The sequence below is a fragment of the Linepithema humile genome, chromosome 2 (genome assembly GCF_040581485.1).
Source record: "Linepithema humile isolate Giens D197 chromosome 2, Lhum_UNIL_v1.0, whole genome shotgun sequence".
In the NCBI taxonomy this organism is placed as follows: Eukaryota; Metazoa; Arthropoda; class Insecta; order Hymenoptera; family Formicidae; genus Linepithema; species Linepithema humile.
Window position 1 is genome coordinate 32,924,622 of NC_090129.1, and position 16,510 is coordinate 32,941,131.

Consider the following 16,510-nt stretch of genomic DNA (forward strand, 5'->3'; position numbering starts at 1 on the left):
ATAACAAATTGGACGTGCCATTTCTTATTTTTAGGAGTAACGACAATTCGGATAGTTCTCCCGATATTTCGTCCGGCGAGCCCGCAGCATACTGGAGCGCTCCACGGGAGCACTTGCTGACGGTACCTGGAGTTCAGCAACAGCAACAAATCGAGATTCTCAATCGCGGTCTGCCATTACGGAGTCTCAAGAACGCCTACATTCACCAAGACAGTGGAGACAATTTCAGCATGCTTGTGGAACTTGCCGTTGCCCGACGGGAAGCAACATACGCTATGAACGAGGCTAGCGCCGTCAGCTGCGAGTAAGGAACGCATTAGTGGGACACCCTTTCGGTATCTATAAAAAGAAAAGAAAAAAGAAAAAAAAAGAGGAAACTCTTTCCATAAAAATTAAAAAAAAAGGAAAAGAAGAAAAAAAAATTTACTTTTTAGATTAAGCTCGTCGCTCGGCACTCGGCGTTCCTCACGTTCGCCTGATACCGGTACCAAAATGATGGCAACGCGCGAGAGCCGGCCAATGGATTTTTATACAGTAGAGCTTCCGTACTTTTACGATCCTGATTTTGAAAATAGGGAAAAACACACGTGAGCATTTTCACGAATACCATTACAATGTGCGATTTATTTTCAACGAAGAGGTGAAAAAACATTTTGGCACCTCCTTTGGCTGATTTTGCTGGTTATATCCTGTCGTTACTTTGAAAATTTGTGCTTTATCGTGTCGATTCAAGTTTTTAGACTAATGTTAAACTTTTAATTTTTAATTAGATTTCGAGTAGAACTTTCTAATTTGACATTTTCTGATTTGAATGCCATGCAGCGCGATGTATTCTCGTTATTCTTTCGAAAACTACACCATCACGCTAAAATGAACTGATGGACTTTATCGCAGCATTTCAAAAGGCTTCGAAAGGCGAATCGGAACTTTTGTAATGTCGATCACGCTCCTTCGCATTTTTTGATATGAAACAGGAGAAGCGCGATCGCGTGGTTTGACATTTTTCATCGTGAAACAGGAGAAGCAAGATCGCGCTGCTTGACACTTTTCGAGTGTATTCCTACAATAACTCGTCACGCTCAAATGATTAAGATAATATTCTAGGCGAACCTTTAACGCACCTAGGATGAAAGCAGCACATATCGATGATGAGTGTGTGAAAAAATAGATAACTGAATTTCAACATCGCAAGTGTGATAGACGCGAAAATGCTCAGACTATTTTATGCAAAATACACGGAACGCTATTTCTAGAGTGTAATAATCAGAGAATGATCTCTAACAATCGATTGATCGCTCAATACTTAAGCGCGTCCTTCTTGGATCCGTCTCTTATTGATGACATCGGTATAGCAATCCTTTGAGAGAGCTTTCGAGAGGCTTCACCGGATATCGGGTTGTCTTACCGCGGAGATACGCCGAGTTACCTGAACTTTATTATAAATAAATTACGAAAAGAGAAGTCCCTTTCGCGTTTACGGACTACTAGATATATACACGCGCAATCGGCGACGTGTACAAAAACGTAAAGGGGATTTGAGTAATCGAAAACGAGTGCCAAAGTGCTAGCCGAGCATCACTCTGCCTTAAGAGAAACAAGTCTGACAGTTATATAAGCATGTTATTAAAAAAATAATCGCACAAGTACAAAAGTATATTCGCTCTTCGTGTTATGCCGGAGAAGTAATCGTTAGTTAGCTGAATAGAGGTATCTGAAAATCTACAAAGCGGCATCGAGACTATATTTGAAGCATTGTTTCTAGTAATAGCGTTCCTGCTCAAGATAATTTTTTTTCTCAACTCCGATTTTTATGTTTTGTTATAGAGATGTAAGTATACGAATTTTTGAACTATGTGAAGCGAATTTACTTGTAGAAGTACAATTGACAGGGTAGTTTGCAGTGTAACGAGCATATTGATGTTCACATAATTTCCATCTGTCGGTGAGACGCGATAGTATCCATTTTTATCTTACAATTTTCGCGACGTTCTCTCCGACACTTTCAAACTTCTCGATTGTTCTATTTCAGTTTGAGTTGTTTTTGAATTTTGTTTGACCTTCGGGAAAATCTGAAAATGTTGCATTGAATATTTTCTGTTGCCCTCGCGATTCGCATTTATTTCGTTGCCCACAAATCATGATGTATTTCAATCAAAATCACGATTATACGCACACTTTCGTGTGTAACTGCACGCCAAAGAGATGTGCGTGCCAGGGTGATGCATTTTCGCACAAATGTGTCGCACTCTCGGGGCCGATAAACTTTCTCTTTTTCAAAGTATATCGATAAGGGGAGAGTGATGAAATTAAAGGAAATTATGACGAATAAGGAAATTTTTATATTGTGTACATATGTATATGAGACGTGTCTCGAAAATAAATATATGAACGCAATTAGAAGAAAACCAAAATTTATTGAATAACGTTACGTTGCAAAACAACTAAATGTGTGTATGAATGTATTGAAAATGTTTTTATTATTCATTTTTTTTTAAATAAATCTTCCTTTCTTTTTTTTCTAGTTTTAATTGCGTTTGTATTATGTTTTCATGTACTCGACATGCCTCGTATATCAATAGCAATATAAAACGCTTGGAAATGACACGCACTTGGAAAGAAGTGTACTAGGGGGAAAACCAAAGACTTATTAGTAAATACTAATTAAATCACGCTGATCGCTCCATTAGACAAAGTTGTGGCGGTATGACATGACGTTCTTTTGTCTAAATGTGACGGAAGACGAAACAATAATTATGCAAGCTCGCTTAAAACTCCACCCAGATTGGCACGTGGGTATTCGTTGCACGTTTTTGCTTATACGCGTGTGTACTACTTCTCGAGAATGATTGAGATATTGCGCCGATGTTTTATGAAGCAGCAGTTAGCTAGTGGACTAGTGGGCGATGAACCTGTGTTCACGGATAGAAAGTTGTTGAACGTGTAAAAACGTTTGATTGAAATTTATTTTAATACGGCGATCATTGCAATGATCTTGTTGTTACAGTGATAAAAATAGTAGTTTCTATTAGTGTGTGATGGTGGAGAGGGGTAAAGTACGGAGAAAACGGAACGAACGGGTGAGCCCAGAATTTGGCATACGCGAGAGGGAGGAGAGAATAAGCGAAGAACAAGCGAGGGATTGCAAGATGATTAACGACTTACAACGTAAAACACTTTGATAATCGGCAGGGGAAGGGAGGGAGGAAGGACAAAGCAAAGAATGATAACGATGACGAATGCAGATTAGCTAAATTTTTGTTTTTGTTATGTGTATTGCATGAATGGAAAAAAAAATGTGGACATTGGTAGATTCTCTGCTGCGGCTTTTTGCATAATTTTTCGGAAACCAGTGTCGACTTACGTTTTAAAGTAAATTAGAGTCATTGGTGTAACTTGAATTGGCTTCAATCAACATTTTATCTATATATTTCGAAATATAAACTTATACTTTAACTAATATTTTATTAACACTAGTTCGAGGCAATAATTCTTAAACATTTTGGAACCAAACAAAACATTATGAAAGATTTATAAAAAAAGCTATAAGGGATAACAAAATATTGATGATCGTTATTATTCTTTCACCTACGTCAAAATGCGTTGCGTTGTAAATAATTATATAATTTAGAGATTGAAGTTTTCATATGAATTTCTGTCGTACTGAATTTTTACTTTTTATTCGAAGAGAAGCTTTTTCTTAACTTTGACTCAAGGTTGTAAAACCCTGGCGTCCGTATATATCGTCGAAGGCAATCAGTCTTCATTTACTTACAGTTAGCACGGGATACGTCTTTTCTTTTCGTTTTTGTTCTTTTTTCGTTATTATTCGCCCCGTTTTACGGAAGTAACATGCAGTCGGTTTCACTGGCTCTTTTAAATGTTTCACTCGATCTTTGTTTTTTTCTCTTTTTTCCCCCTCCCCTTTTCTTTTTTAATTGTCGGGAAGAGCCGAGGAGAAATCGGTTGTGAATTTAGATTACAGTCACCGTCGCTGAAATCGGCCTTTAATCGGCAACGAATAGTCGGAGCGAGCCTGTCGGGAATGACTAGCCCGATGGATAGATAGTAAGAAAAGCATAACTGAACGCGCTAAAATTGTGAGCGTATCGTTTGTCTTATAAATATTAGAACGATAAGGATAGTAACAGACAACTATCTTCGTTATTTTTATCCCTACAAGTTGAGAGTCGCATCGATAGAAACTTCACTGTAAATTTATTCAGTGATGAAAAAAGAGATTAAACATTTCATTATCAAAGTCGTTCTCTCGATAATACATTCATATTGATCCAATACATCGACAATATATTATTGATACAATAATTTGATCATGAAGTATGCCTCAAATTAACCGGAGAAAATGTGTTAAATTATTTTCAATTGGAATTTCTTCATACGAGATAGTGTAAAATTATGTTCTGCAATACTTAAATTTAAGCTCGAGTCTTTCTCTTTACATTTATTCGCACCAGATTAATTCAAATGGAATTTCAGAATTAAGTGATTCAGGCTGCATATCATGTGTCGATTTTTCTAGAAGATTGCTTTCATTTTTATCGCGTTTAACAGCAGAATATATAGTAAAGTTAAATTTGTCCAGCTTCCGATCGCAAGACACAATTCTCTATCATAAATCTTTTTTGATTTATTTAAACTTTTCTTGTTATATTCCGGCGATACTTCTTCTAAAACTTCTTTAGTAGTCCGCTTTTGGTAATCTGGCTTGCAAATAAAATGTTCTGGAGACACTTATCAGGCAGTCCTAAAGCACATTTCATTCCTTCGATCATCGTATCTTTTCTTAGGTGTGACTTTCAATCTCTCAACTCGTAGGGGTAAAAAGTAACGGCTTAGGATAATAATCCAATTATCTAATAGATTAGATGTTGTTTTAATACTTGCAAGCGATGCGCTTGCAACTTTAGCGCGCGTTTAATTTAATTTGATGAAACATCCTATACGTAGATCATAAGTGCGTGGGTTACTATGCTTCTGCAATGGTGCAACCACACTGCCACGTAGCGAGCCAAGTGTCTTAATCTCGAGTTTTATTTTGTCTTTTATTTTTCGATAACGCGCGCACGTTATTGACTATCCTTGTATCGGGCGCGCGTGCAGGATTCACAGGATCCCGGCGAATCGATCCCCTACCGTTGCTATTTGTACAAAAACTTACCGACCTAGAATTAAGTGTGCCTTCACCGAGACGTCCCGAATTCACGAGGGATCTCCTTTAGCGTGTAGTTACGACCATGGTACAACAACGATGCGGACAATCCGCCAAGAGAAAAAAAAAAAAAAGAAAGAAAATGAAAAACGGCGAACAGTCGAGCGAATCCTCGATTCTTGCCGTTCGAGCTCACAGCGATCGCGCATTTTTTACACTCTTAATAATCCACTCACTAATCGACTATAGGATTAATGTGCTTTCGAAACATTATCCGCAAGACAGAAGGTACTTATCGTGTGTTTGATTGGAATCTTGCAGTCTGCGATCAGCGCAAAGATACCGCGCGCGGCGCGCTGCAATCAAGAAATTTGATCATGAATATAAAGTTTGGATATGCGTTTAGACCCCCTTTTAAATTGTCGATTTTTATATTCTTGCTATAGAAGAGTTCGCGAATTCGATTGCGATGTTGACGTATAGCACGACTTTTCACGTTAAGGCATGCGAAACGGCGATGTAACTCGCTTTCGTCAAAATTTGAGCCGAGAAGTATCTACGGTTAAGTCGTAATGTTAGTGTTTATACAAAGCTATTCATATTAAAGATATTATTATGAGAAATTTACAAAGAAAGCTACCTTTTTCTACAATCGATAATGCTCTCGCGATTTTCTAAAGTCTTTGCGCAAAGCGAGTTTAAGTCGTTGTTGCATGTTAAGCTCTTCGTACAATTGCAGGATACTGGAGGAAGACTGTTCACTCCTTTCGCTGCAGCAGTGTAATCGATTTAAAAGTTTTCCTATTACTGACCCCAAGATACACGATGGATACAAAAAAAAAAAAAAACAACTAGCCGAAACCGATTTGTCGATTGCGGAAATTTGATAAGGCGACGTTTCTCGCGAAAAACACGGCAGGATTGCAGTTTCGTTTGTTGTTCGGGCACACGATAATCAAGAATTGCGGCGTTTTAATGCCGCTTTCGATGCGGGAACATATGTTCAGATCTTGAACATAGATGTCTTAACACTTACGCACAGATTTGTAACAGCCGACAAGAAAAAGAGCGTTTTTTCAGCTGCATCGAAATTGTTAGAGCCGCTCGTGGAAGTTTCACTCTACGCGCCGATAAGCATATCGCTTTACTCTTAGACAATAACTCGATCGCGCCCAGAAATATGTCACTTAATTGATTTGTACAAGTATACCGATTTTAAGTTTGGCTCACACACACACATACACACATACACAAACACACACACGAACACGTACACACAGCGTAAAAAATTGTACAGGTGCCATAATACCGAGTTGATGTAGTTTAAGCCTTAGTATGGCTAGATATTGGTTTAAGGTTTAATCATACTTAACGATACGTTACTGCTAGTTGCGTATATAATCGTATAAGTGTATACGCGCAGTTTTTTTCTTTCTCTCCTTCCTGTCGACTTGAATCTTTATATGTGATTTGTTCAATTTATATTGCAAAGATTTGTTGTGAATGAGGGTCTCGTGCGCGTTCCGACGATCGCGGCTACGACGATCCTCCGCGATTTCGTGAGAGCTACTCTGCCTCTTATTAAATGGCGCGCGACTAGACAAGCGGCAATTGGGAAAAGAGCGAATACACTGGTGATTTATCTACGTAGTTCCCGATTTAGCGCGCGAGGATCGCGCGCGAACCTTTAAGATCATTTAGGACTAGTATTATCGTATTAAGATATTGTTCGTATCACAGATAGTTACAATAAAACTGTTGCAGTCTTTTAAATTCTTCTTTTATTTGCAACCTCCGCTCCGCATCCTTACGTATGCGCCTTATATATCCTTATACGTGGTTGTGAGAAAGGGCTCATTTTTTTTTTGCGTCCTTTGAGATATTTCGAAGTCTAATTTCTATCCAATCCTTTTTCTTTCGTCATCTTTAACATTGTTAACGGTAAGAGCTTATTACATATTTTCGAACCGTAATATCCTTCCCTACGTAACCCCTTTTTTTCTTCTCTCCTCGGCGATGCTTATATACCGCTACTTCTTCCGTGGATACTCCTTGATTTTCCCTTTTTTCATTCTCTGGCGGGGACTGGCTCTTTCATTTGCGTAACATCTGTCTTCCTTTTCCGCACGCATGTCTCTTCGTTTGCTCGTTCTCAATAACTTTCCGCATATTCAGATCCAGAACGGCGAAGCGGGTTCACGCAGCACTCTGCCGCTATTTTGAACAATATATTGTGCCTTTATTCCGAATTCTTCCTTTTGTCGCTAATATTATGTGATGTGTACGCAACTAATTAGATAATGTAAATGTAATAAACAGTCATAAAGAGCAGTATGACAAGAGACATGTTTACTTTGTTGTATTTTCGAATTTTCATTTTATTTTTACACTGTCTTATCTTTTCCCCCACTTTGAGACTTCCCTTTTTATGTGTAAATTTAAAAAAAAAATTTGCATGAAGCATGATATACTAGCACAATGTTTCTGAAATTCGTTCCTTCCGATTGTACGATTGTTATTGTTTCTGCGTTTGAAACAGAATAAATTCAAGGGAAAAAGCATCTTATTGCTCTATTTTCTTCTTATTTTTATAATTGTTCTTTCCAAACAGAAGCGTGCCGCGAATAATGTTGGACAAAATGTATATTCGGACAACGAAGTCGAGGAAGCGGTTTCCCGTACATGCGTGGCCGCGTGTATCAAGAAGCGGGAAAGGAGGGTGCACATGATTAACGCGATTAAAGGGGGGAGATCGGCGCGCATCGGAGACGGCGAGAGCGCGTGCGAGAGCGCGGTCAGTCTGAAAAAGTCGGCGAGTGACTAGATAACTCGGTGAGCGAGCGAACCGAATCCGGTGCACCACGGCCGTCGCACCTGCGAACGTTCCCTTACGGATAAAACGCTGCTGCGCGTCCCGAAGCGATGGATTAAAACGGATAATCCGTTGATGAAGGAAGGTTTTTGTGTCGAAAACAGACTGATTCGCATCGCCCCGAAAAAAATTTACGCGCTCTCAAATTGATCGCTGAAACAGGATGTAGACACAGAATTGATAAAGTGCTCTGGAAAGACTGACGCAATTGGCATGAATTGGCACGCTGATTGAGAGTTTCATCAATATATCAGAAATTGATGTAAATATAAACATAGATAATCCATTAATAAAGAACGGCACTTCGAGAGGGCAGAATTCAGATTGACACGTACACACGCACGATCCGATCAGTTCGTATAAAAAAAATCCCAAGTGTACACTTGTTCACATCGCATTCGGTGAGCTCGTGCGGGTTTCAGTGCGAACTAAACATCGCGATTAATCGTATCGTGCTTGATTAATTCGATTTGAAGGACAAACATGCATCCAATGCAAAATCAGACGCGATGAAGATGAAGACAGAGTTGACCAGGTCGACGCGATTATCCGCACGACGATAGATCGCAATTGATCCATCAATATCTGCTCAAACCGCCGTCCGTCCGTTTTTCGGATAAGACGTAATAAAAAAAAAAAAAAAAAACGAAACACGTGCGCTCTAATACAATAAGAAGAACTGGATGTTCATCTTTTCGCGGTGTTCTATTTTCTTTTTCTTTCACAGTGGACGATGCGTAGCGTCACACTTGCATGTCGAAACGGGTGACACGTACGTGTAATCAAGTGATACTCGCGATTGCACCGATTCGCAAAAACGCCACCAAGAATTGCGCAGCGCACCGACGGTTTTGTTACACCATGCTTCGCCGCGGCTCCTCTTGTTAATCAGATCTGTTAATCAGTGTGTGTCAAGATTACCCTACATATCACCAAGCGCCGGCGGATTCATCCGCGAGCCGTGCGTCGACATCGCGAAATTTCGCGCCTGCTGCTGAATAAAGGTGAGATAACATACACGCGCGTTTGTTACACGAATATTAATTTAGTTGCTCGCAGCTCTTAAATCTTAATTGATTCATCATTTTTCTCGATTATGTCCCTGTTTCTCGTGCGAGTGATTTACAATTAATGCTACACGATTTAAAAACTCTCCTTCGTACCAATATATTTTTCAAAAATTTGTAATAAAATTTTACACATTAATAACAAACAATCAGAATGAATGTTGCTGTTCTCTTCTTCGGTTTAATAGAGCGTCAAACTTTTTCCGCAGCGTTGTCCATTCAATTCTTTTTTATTTCGCTATTCGAAAAAGTGCTGCCGCGAAGACGGACAGATAGATTGCAGGACGACGATTCACCGGTTTGCTGAAGCGAGCGAACAGGTTAATCTTCGTGGTTAGGCACGTGTGGTGGATACGCGAGGCTTATGATTATTGATCGAAGACATCGACTAGTCCACATGGATGCGGCATAACGCGATTGTATATACGTTTTCGCATCGCATACTTTTTAAAACCGAAGCACCAACAATTGAAATCATATTTCGTCTTTGCGATGCACGTAGAAATTTATCGGAACATTGATCGCGACTTGTTGTCATCTTCTTATCTTCAACGTATCTTAGCGGTCACAAAATAACGTGAGTTAAATTTCTATTAACAATCCAATTAAAATTGATGACCAAGTTTAATTGAAATTACACGGAAAAATAAGATCCTCTCTTTCTAATAATAAACGCAACAATTGCTAGCACATATTATTCAATTATTACGTGAGCAAAGCAAATTTACATTTACGATTTCCATCTGAATGTCGCCAGTATGTGACAGTCACAGCGAGACGTCAGCGAATCATTACATTCACTTTCAGACAAATATGTAATAGGCACATATACATCGGCATGTGCGGCGGAAAATCTCGGATTACAGAGGCACGATTCCATGCGTGTTGAGATTTGCGCATTAATGAGCGTATGCGTGTCTTAAGAAAGAAATATTCGTACTATAAAAGAAACGATTGCAATGCGTATAGTAAATCTCTAGATTAACTTATTCAAATTTGTGAAACTGTAAAACTAGTTCAATACTTTTTTAACTTTTATTTTTCTTTCGAAGAAACCAAAAATCAAAAATTTTTACTGCACAGTGTTTGAATTTAAAAACTTTTCTTTAACAGTGAAATCTCTCTTCTGTTACTGATCGTCTGTAAATTGGAAATCTAAAAAAAAGTTTACGCTGAAAGTATAAGGCTTGTAAATATTCGAAGAACGATCAAAATTTTAATCTTGTTGATCTTTTGATATATCTTTTTAATACTAATAGCAATATGTTCTGCTAATTACCACAATTTTTTCTAGTTTTTAATTCCTCGCTTGAACGAAACATCCGCGCGTGATCTTAGAAAGTAGCTGATTACGCTCAATAAGTACTCTTCGTTACACATGGCTACACGCACACACGCGCCGTAAGCTACAGATTAATTATTTGACGGGATGCTCGCTGTGGAGCCGTGTATTTAGCGTTAGCAATGCTCGGAGTCCCGAGACTTGGTCTAGAACCAAATGATCTTGATTACGAATAAATCCGTCAGCTACACTCATCATCGTATCGATAAGTCGAATATTGTATAGAGTTTCACAGCGGCGTCTTTTAACATTATTATTTTGCGAAAATAATTATTTTTTTCAACAAATAATTGGTCGATCAAATTAAATTGAAGAATACTTAAGATTACTAACAGGATAACTTTATATAATTTATCATTCAAAGAAAGAACGGTTTAACAAATATTTTATTTATTCGCTAAGATATTTAAATGAAGATTTTTAACTACTTTTGAACAAAATGCAATCAGAAAATGTAGATCTCGCTTACAAAAGAGTTTAATATTACTATAGAATACCTATAAAGATTTATTATAATATTTGGAAGATTTTTATTTTTCATCGTTTACTCAAAAATGATCAATTTTCCAATATTTTTCCATAAGAATTTTTTTTAACGAACAGAGCTTTGGGTGGAAATTCTACACGTGGATTTTGTGCCGATTTCGAGCCGCCTAAGCGGCTTAAAGAAGCCTGTCGCTGAGTCACCCTCAAAAGAACGCTTCGAATTCCGAATACGAAAACCATCCGCAAAAAAGCAGGTCTTTAAAATCGATCCGGTTTTACAACCTAACGGTGCCTTACCAAAGACGAGATGGCCTGCGACCGGGACCGTAATTGCAGGTGGTTTAATTCGTCGGGCGGTGCGGCTCTCTTCTCGGACGACACGGCGCACATATCAAAATATGCGGGTCAATAATTTGTATTCCATACGATGCACTTAGCGGTCGGCCCACCTTTTCTTTTTCTTCTACTTACCACTGAACTTTACTCTCATGTTTGAACAATATGTGCCAGTTAATTCGTTGTCGATCTAGAGCAAATCAAGTTGATCACAGCGCTTCCACTGATTTCTCAATGGAAATAATTTACGCACTTTTTTTTTATTTGACATAGTATCGCTCGAATTTGATGACGAGTATCCGTTATAATATTCAAGGCATGATCGCGTAAAATAAATTAAGTCCACTTGAGTTTTTGGGGCAAGTTCGTAAAATGCGAAATATCATAGCGGTAAATATTTAAATTAAACATTAAATTAAGCGTTAGAGGGTCCTTTTTCTCGTGGATTAATGTTGAAAAATCGTGTCAGGATTCTGGACTTAAAATAAAGTTGTAATATTAATAAGAGGATTCCACATTCCAAAAGATCACGTTGAAGACTACACGTGACATTTAATTTTTGACAATAAACTGCTAGGTTTTTATGCATATTATAATTTAAATCGAGCATTGTTGGAAAAATTTATTTAATACGTGATAGAAATGACATGTGTTTTTGAAAAATGTAATTTAAATAATAATATACAATTTTTGAAATATAAAATAGATTACATCGCCGATACAGCCGGACAGGTTGGATTACGAGCTGCTAATCCAGTGGCCTGAGAAGGGGCTATACCTGTACGCTTTGACTTGCGTTTTTCTAGGACAAAATCCGGTTTGACCTGGTTTTCCTTCAATTTCCCTTTAACTCTACGCAGGTTTTTCACTTTATATACTGTTAGACCACCTAGAGGGTTTTCTGACCACACGGCCATTACGACCGAAGCCTAGTGAATCCGCACGCGATGTTCCAATAACCTTAGTCGGAACGGCACAATACGAGACGTCCCCCGGTTCGGGACGTGAGGGATGCCGGCATAAAAAAAAATTGAAATGAGAAGTTATACAAATTTTGTTCTCGCATTATACGTGAAAATAACTTAATTTCTTTGCGTGTCATCATTCGCGGCTGAAAAAAGTATAGATAAAATGTACAGAAAAATTTCCTGCCTTTTATCATCCTGCATCGCGATCTAAAGTTCTATATTTGATTTATCGCCTGAATATTTCTATATTGATTATAAATAATTTAGCGACAAATTGACGATTGATTTATCGTGTATGTTATTCCGAGGGGGACACCATCTTGTTTACCCATAAATTAAATTTCTAATCGACCGAATTGGCCAAGCTTGCAACTAAAAGTATGCTCGTTCCGAATATCAATCAGGCGAAATTCTTTCGCGTGTACGCACGTTCGTCCATTCGTTCGTCCATTCGTTCGTGCGAACAGGATGTAGTCGCTGACAACGACAACGACGACGGCAAAATCCATCGATCGGCGATACCTGTCGGAGAAAAATTTTTTTTTCCTCGACGTTTCTTGCTTCGAGATTCACATACAAGGGTACCGTACGTTTCATGAAGTGTGTGATATATAATACAAACACGCGTCGCGGAATTTATCGTGAATAATTCCACGGATTTTCCACCGTGCGGCCTACTTCAAACACCGGTGTGTCATTAGCAGGCGGAAGATTATGTGACTTCACTTTTTCGTCAATAAAATCATTAATCTAATCTACGGTCTATAAATTTAAGCCGTCCAAGGCCTGTTAACTCTTTTTTCAATAGTAAATCTACTGTTTTTTTTTTTTTTTTTTTTTTTTTTTTTTTTAATACAACGAAGCGGAAATTCTATAGTTGTTCTGATTTAAAGTTTTTAAATTTAACAATTATACACAAACACAGTTTATATCTATTTATAAATAATTATACTTTATGAGTTTGCGTTACAGTTGCTTGAATAGGAAGATGGTTCGAAAAGGGCTGTTTTTGCTGCTCGGTCTGTTCGCATTGAGAGAATCGTCCGCCACAGAAAATGCAGAGGATAAACCTTTTCATGAGAAATCGCAACATCATCGACAAAAGAGGGTATTTTGGTTCACAAACGACGGACGGATCGCGCTTCCACCCGGCACTATTATGACAATCACGCCGACGTTGGCGTTGCCCTTCGTCCGGCATCCACCTTACGGTTTCCTCAGTAATATAACTGTCAGTTTGCCATTTACAAGTGAGTTCATTCGCTAAAAATCTATGTGCAAAACATAAAGCATCGCGTGAATCATGAAGACGTGTATTTCAGAAATCAGATATTTTCTTGTAATGAAATAATAGTAGAGAAGACGATACAAAATAGAAATGTAATAGTAAACTTTAGCATTAAAAATTAGCATTCATGCCTATGTTAAGATTTTGTTGAATTAAAATTGTCAATTGAAAGAATAATAATGTATTGAATATTCTTCTGTCCTTAAAACTTAATTTATCAAAATGTTCTATCTAACTCAATTTAAGTGATTCTGTAATTAGATCATGCGGGATTTTAATTTTCTGAAAAGAAGTCTTCACGAAATACCGATGTCCATCTCTGATCGATCGATAAAGGGTTGAAATTTTTTCTCCAGTCGACTTCGACAAGCTGGGCTTGACAGACAATGAGAATCCGTACGGCGCTCTGCCGCCGTCCTTCGATAGAAAGCTGAAAAGCCGACAGGCTGGCATGATGATGGCAGACTTTATTGCGGCGTTCATCAAGCGCAGATTGCACAAGCGGGACATGACGGAGGTGCCAAAAAATGCATTCCACGGTGGCGAACGGGCCTTGCTCTACGGTACCGCCGAAGATATGTTGACTACATTAGGAATGAACGGGAAAGCGTGCGTATTGAGGGCAATCTGCGAGGTTCAGGGACACCCTTTGAACAACTTCGGCCTGATCGGTGAAATGTTGAAGTTGTTCTTCACGTAAGTCGTTTTTATTTCACAAGTTGATTTTTAGATCGTTGCCAAATTTTTTTTTTTTTTTTTTGTAACAATTAGTACATGCTAAATAAAATGAAGTTAAAAATAGCTGTAATAGGAATGTATAAAAAAAATGTTCGAGTTAACGTCGACGTTTGTTTTCAGCGCCAGCCGATCGCCATTCGCAAATCTTCTCAAGGAATACGTTGAGGCGGAAAATCGCGGAAAATTTCACGGCGAGTGCTGGCCCTACTTCAAGGATTGTCCGAAATCCTTATTCCTGCCTTCCAGCAACAAATATCAGTTAGTAATATTAATGTTAATTTTAATTCTCTCTTACAATCAATTCCGTCTGAGTTTTTCCAAACTACTACGCATAAAAATAATTAGATAGCGCACGTTAAAAAGATAATTTCGTATCTTTGTGTGTGTTTCCAATTTTTATTAAATTAAATTAAATTTACTAAATTAAAAATTACAATGGTATTGCAGGAAGGATTCGATACACAATGAGGAGGACGAAGAAAGCGAACACTGGAATCAAATCTCGAATGACCTCGACGAAGAGCCGCTCACGAGGATATCAGAGCAGAGCGCACAGAATATCGTGCATCCTATGTAATGGTAATTATATAATTATAGTTGTACACATACGTAGAAGTCGCTCGCTTTCTTCTGAGCATGCATTGTTCGGCGTATTAAAGTAAAAACTGCCCAAAGAGTGAAAAGAAGTTTGACTTCTCTTCACAGACTTTAATACCGATGTTGATTAAAGTTCTGTTTAACGCTACGTTTAGCGTTAAATGTAACTTTGCATTTTTTTTTCAATAAAAATATAGTATTTAATTCGAATTGGATCGGATCAAACCCACATTTAGCTAATTGGAAGATCGCAATTAGTGCTAATGTGTGGACTGTACATATATGATTAAATATTTTTCGAAACGTATAGATTTATATATAGAAGCTTTTAAAAAAGGCTACTAATTAGTGTCAATATCAATGTCATATTATTGACACAATGAGATTACCATTATTATAACCATGACACCGTGATAGGTCAAGAATTCTTGGCCAAGATACTGTATATGGTGCTACATATATGTACATATTTTTCCAAACGCATAGGGAACTGTCGAGTTTGCTAGTCGTCGGCATCGTGACGCTAAAATCGCTTAATAATTTTTTAAGTATTTAATATTTATTTATTTGGATGAGAGAGAGAGAGAGAGAGAGAGAGAGAGAGAGAGAGAATATTTTTTACAATTTAGTCATATTTTGTGTGTGCGATACGATTGTTCACGTGACTACAGAGGCATGAACGAATGATAAAATATCAGTGTGGCACGACATTCGTGCGACGATATTTAGAGAGATAAGAAAAATTAAGTAAATAATTTTTCCCACATACACGTGCGATATATTAATTTGTAGATTTCATGAATCAACGGTATGCATATACAACGCTATTGATAATTGAACTATGGTTTAAATTTAGTAATAATTTATTAGTAATACTTCTAATTTTGTTTCTTCCACCAGATACATAATTTAATTTAATGCGAACTTAATTAAATTATTAATTTAAATTTAATTTAAATTTTAATGGTAATATAATAATTTAATTTTTTTTATAACAATTTAAACCTAAAATTGTGAGATTTTTCTATAGAAAATTCGAGCAGAAAAATCTGATTTCCTACTTTTTTGAGAATGTAAAATATCTTTGCGCGCGCGCGCGCGCTGCCATAATAAATATAATACTAACAGCAGTTGCGTTGCTCCACCTTTTATAAATAAATTTTTAGTATGTAAAAGTACGAATTGCTTATGAAAATATCATTGCATGGAAGAATGTAAAATTTAAATTGTAATTGCAATAAAATTTTTTTCTAAAAATGTTCTACTGCAATATAATTTACCATAATTCGTATTTGTAATGAAATACAATTTAGCATTCTTAAATTATTCTTTAACTTATAAAGATTTTTTTTTATCAGTAAACACTTCACATCGCGTTCAAGTGTTTACGCGCTGCTACTAGTCGAACATACGATTATGCAATGACATAAAAAGTTTACAAGAAGACTTTGAACAAGATTGTTGGCGAATTCGGCTGGCATGCACTAACATTGTGCCAGTGTTCAATAACTTTAAACCAGTGGCTGATCACTAGACGTTTATAACCAGAGCAAGTACCCTTGTATGATTAATATCATATTAACATGTTTTTATCCACAAAAATGTAGTGCATTTAGAACTGAATACATATGGCCGTAAATTAGTGGAGG

The 16,510-nt window shown here is 37.4% G+C and overlaps 2 protein-coding genes across 7 annotated transcripts in view; both read left to right on the forward strand.

Moving 5' to 3' along the window:
- LOC105674890 (homeobox protein TGIF2LX-like) overlaps positions 1-6,057 on the forward strand; it is a 39,226-nt gene extending 33,169 nt beyond the window's left edge. For 4 of the 5 annotated variants that reach the window (XM_067349720.1, XM_067349718.1, XM_067349719.1 and 1 more), the window contains one exon: positions 35-6,057. In XM_067349720.1, coding sequence (XP_067205821.1) covers positions 35-308 — 274 coding nt within the window. In that variant the 3' untranslated portion in view covers positions 309-6,057. The remainder of the gene's footprint in view (positions 1-34) is intronic. The other variant, XM_012371536.2, reaches the window with a different exon arrangement.
- Positions 6,058-6,211: 154 nt separating this feature from the next.
- LOC105674806 (uncharacterized) lies at positions 6,212-16,448 on the forward strand. 2 transcript variants are annotated; one of them, XM_012371371.2, is made up of 5 exons: positions 6,212-9,043; positions 13,211-13,488; positions 13,883-14,222; positions 14,385-14,522; positions 14,712-16,448. In XM_012371371.2, exons 2-5 carry the CDS (start codon positions 13,227-13,229, stop codon positions 14,839-14,841), a joined length of 870 nt encoding a protein of 289 aa, XP_012226794.1. In that variant the 5' UTR covers positions 6,212-9,043; positions 13,211-13,226; the 3' UTR covers positions 14,842-16,448. The 2 variants fall into 2 exon arrangements, with proteins under 2 accessions (XP_012226794.1, XP_067205836.1); XM_067349735.1 differs by lacking the exon at positions 6,212-9,043 and having other exon boundaries at positions 11,841-13,488.
- Positions 16,449-16,510: the final 62 nt, after the last annotated feature.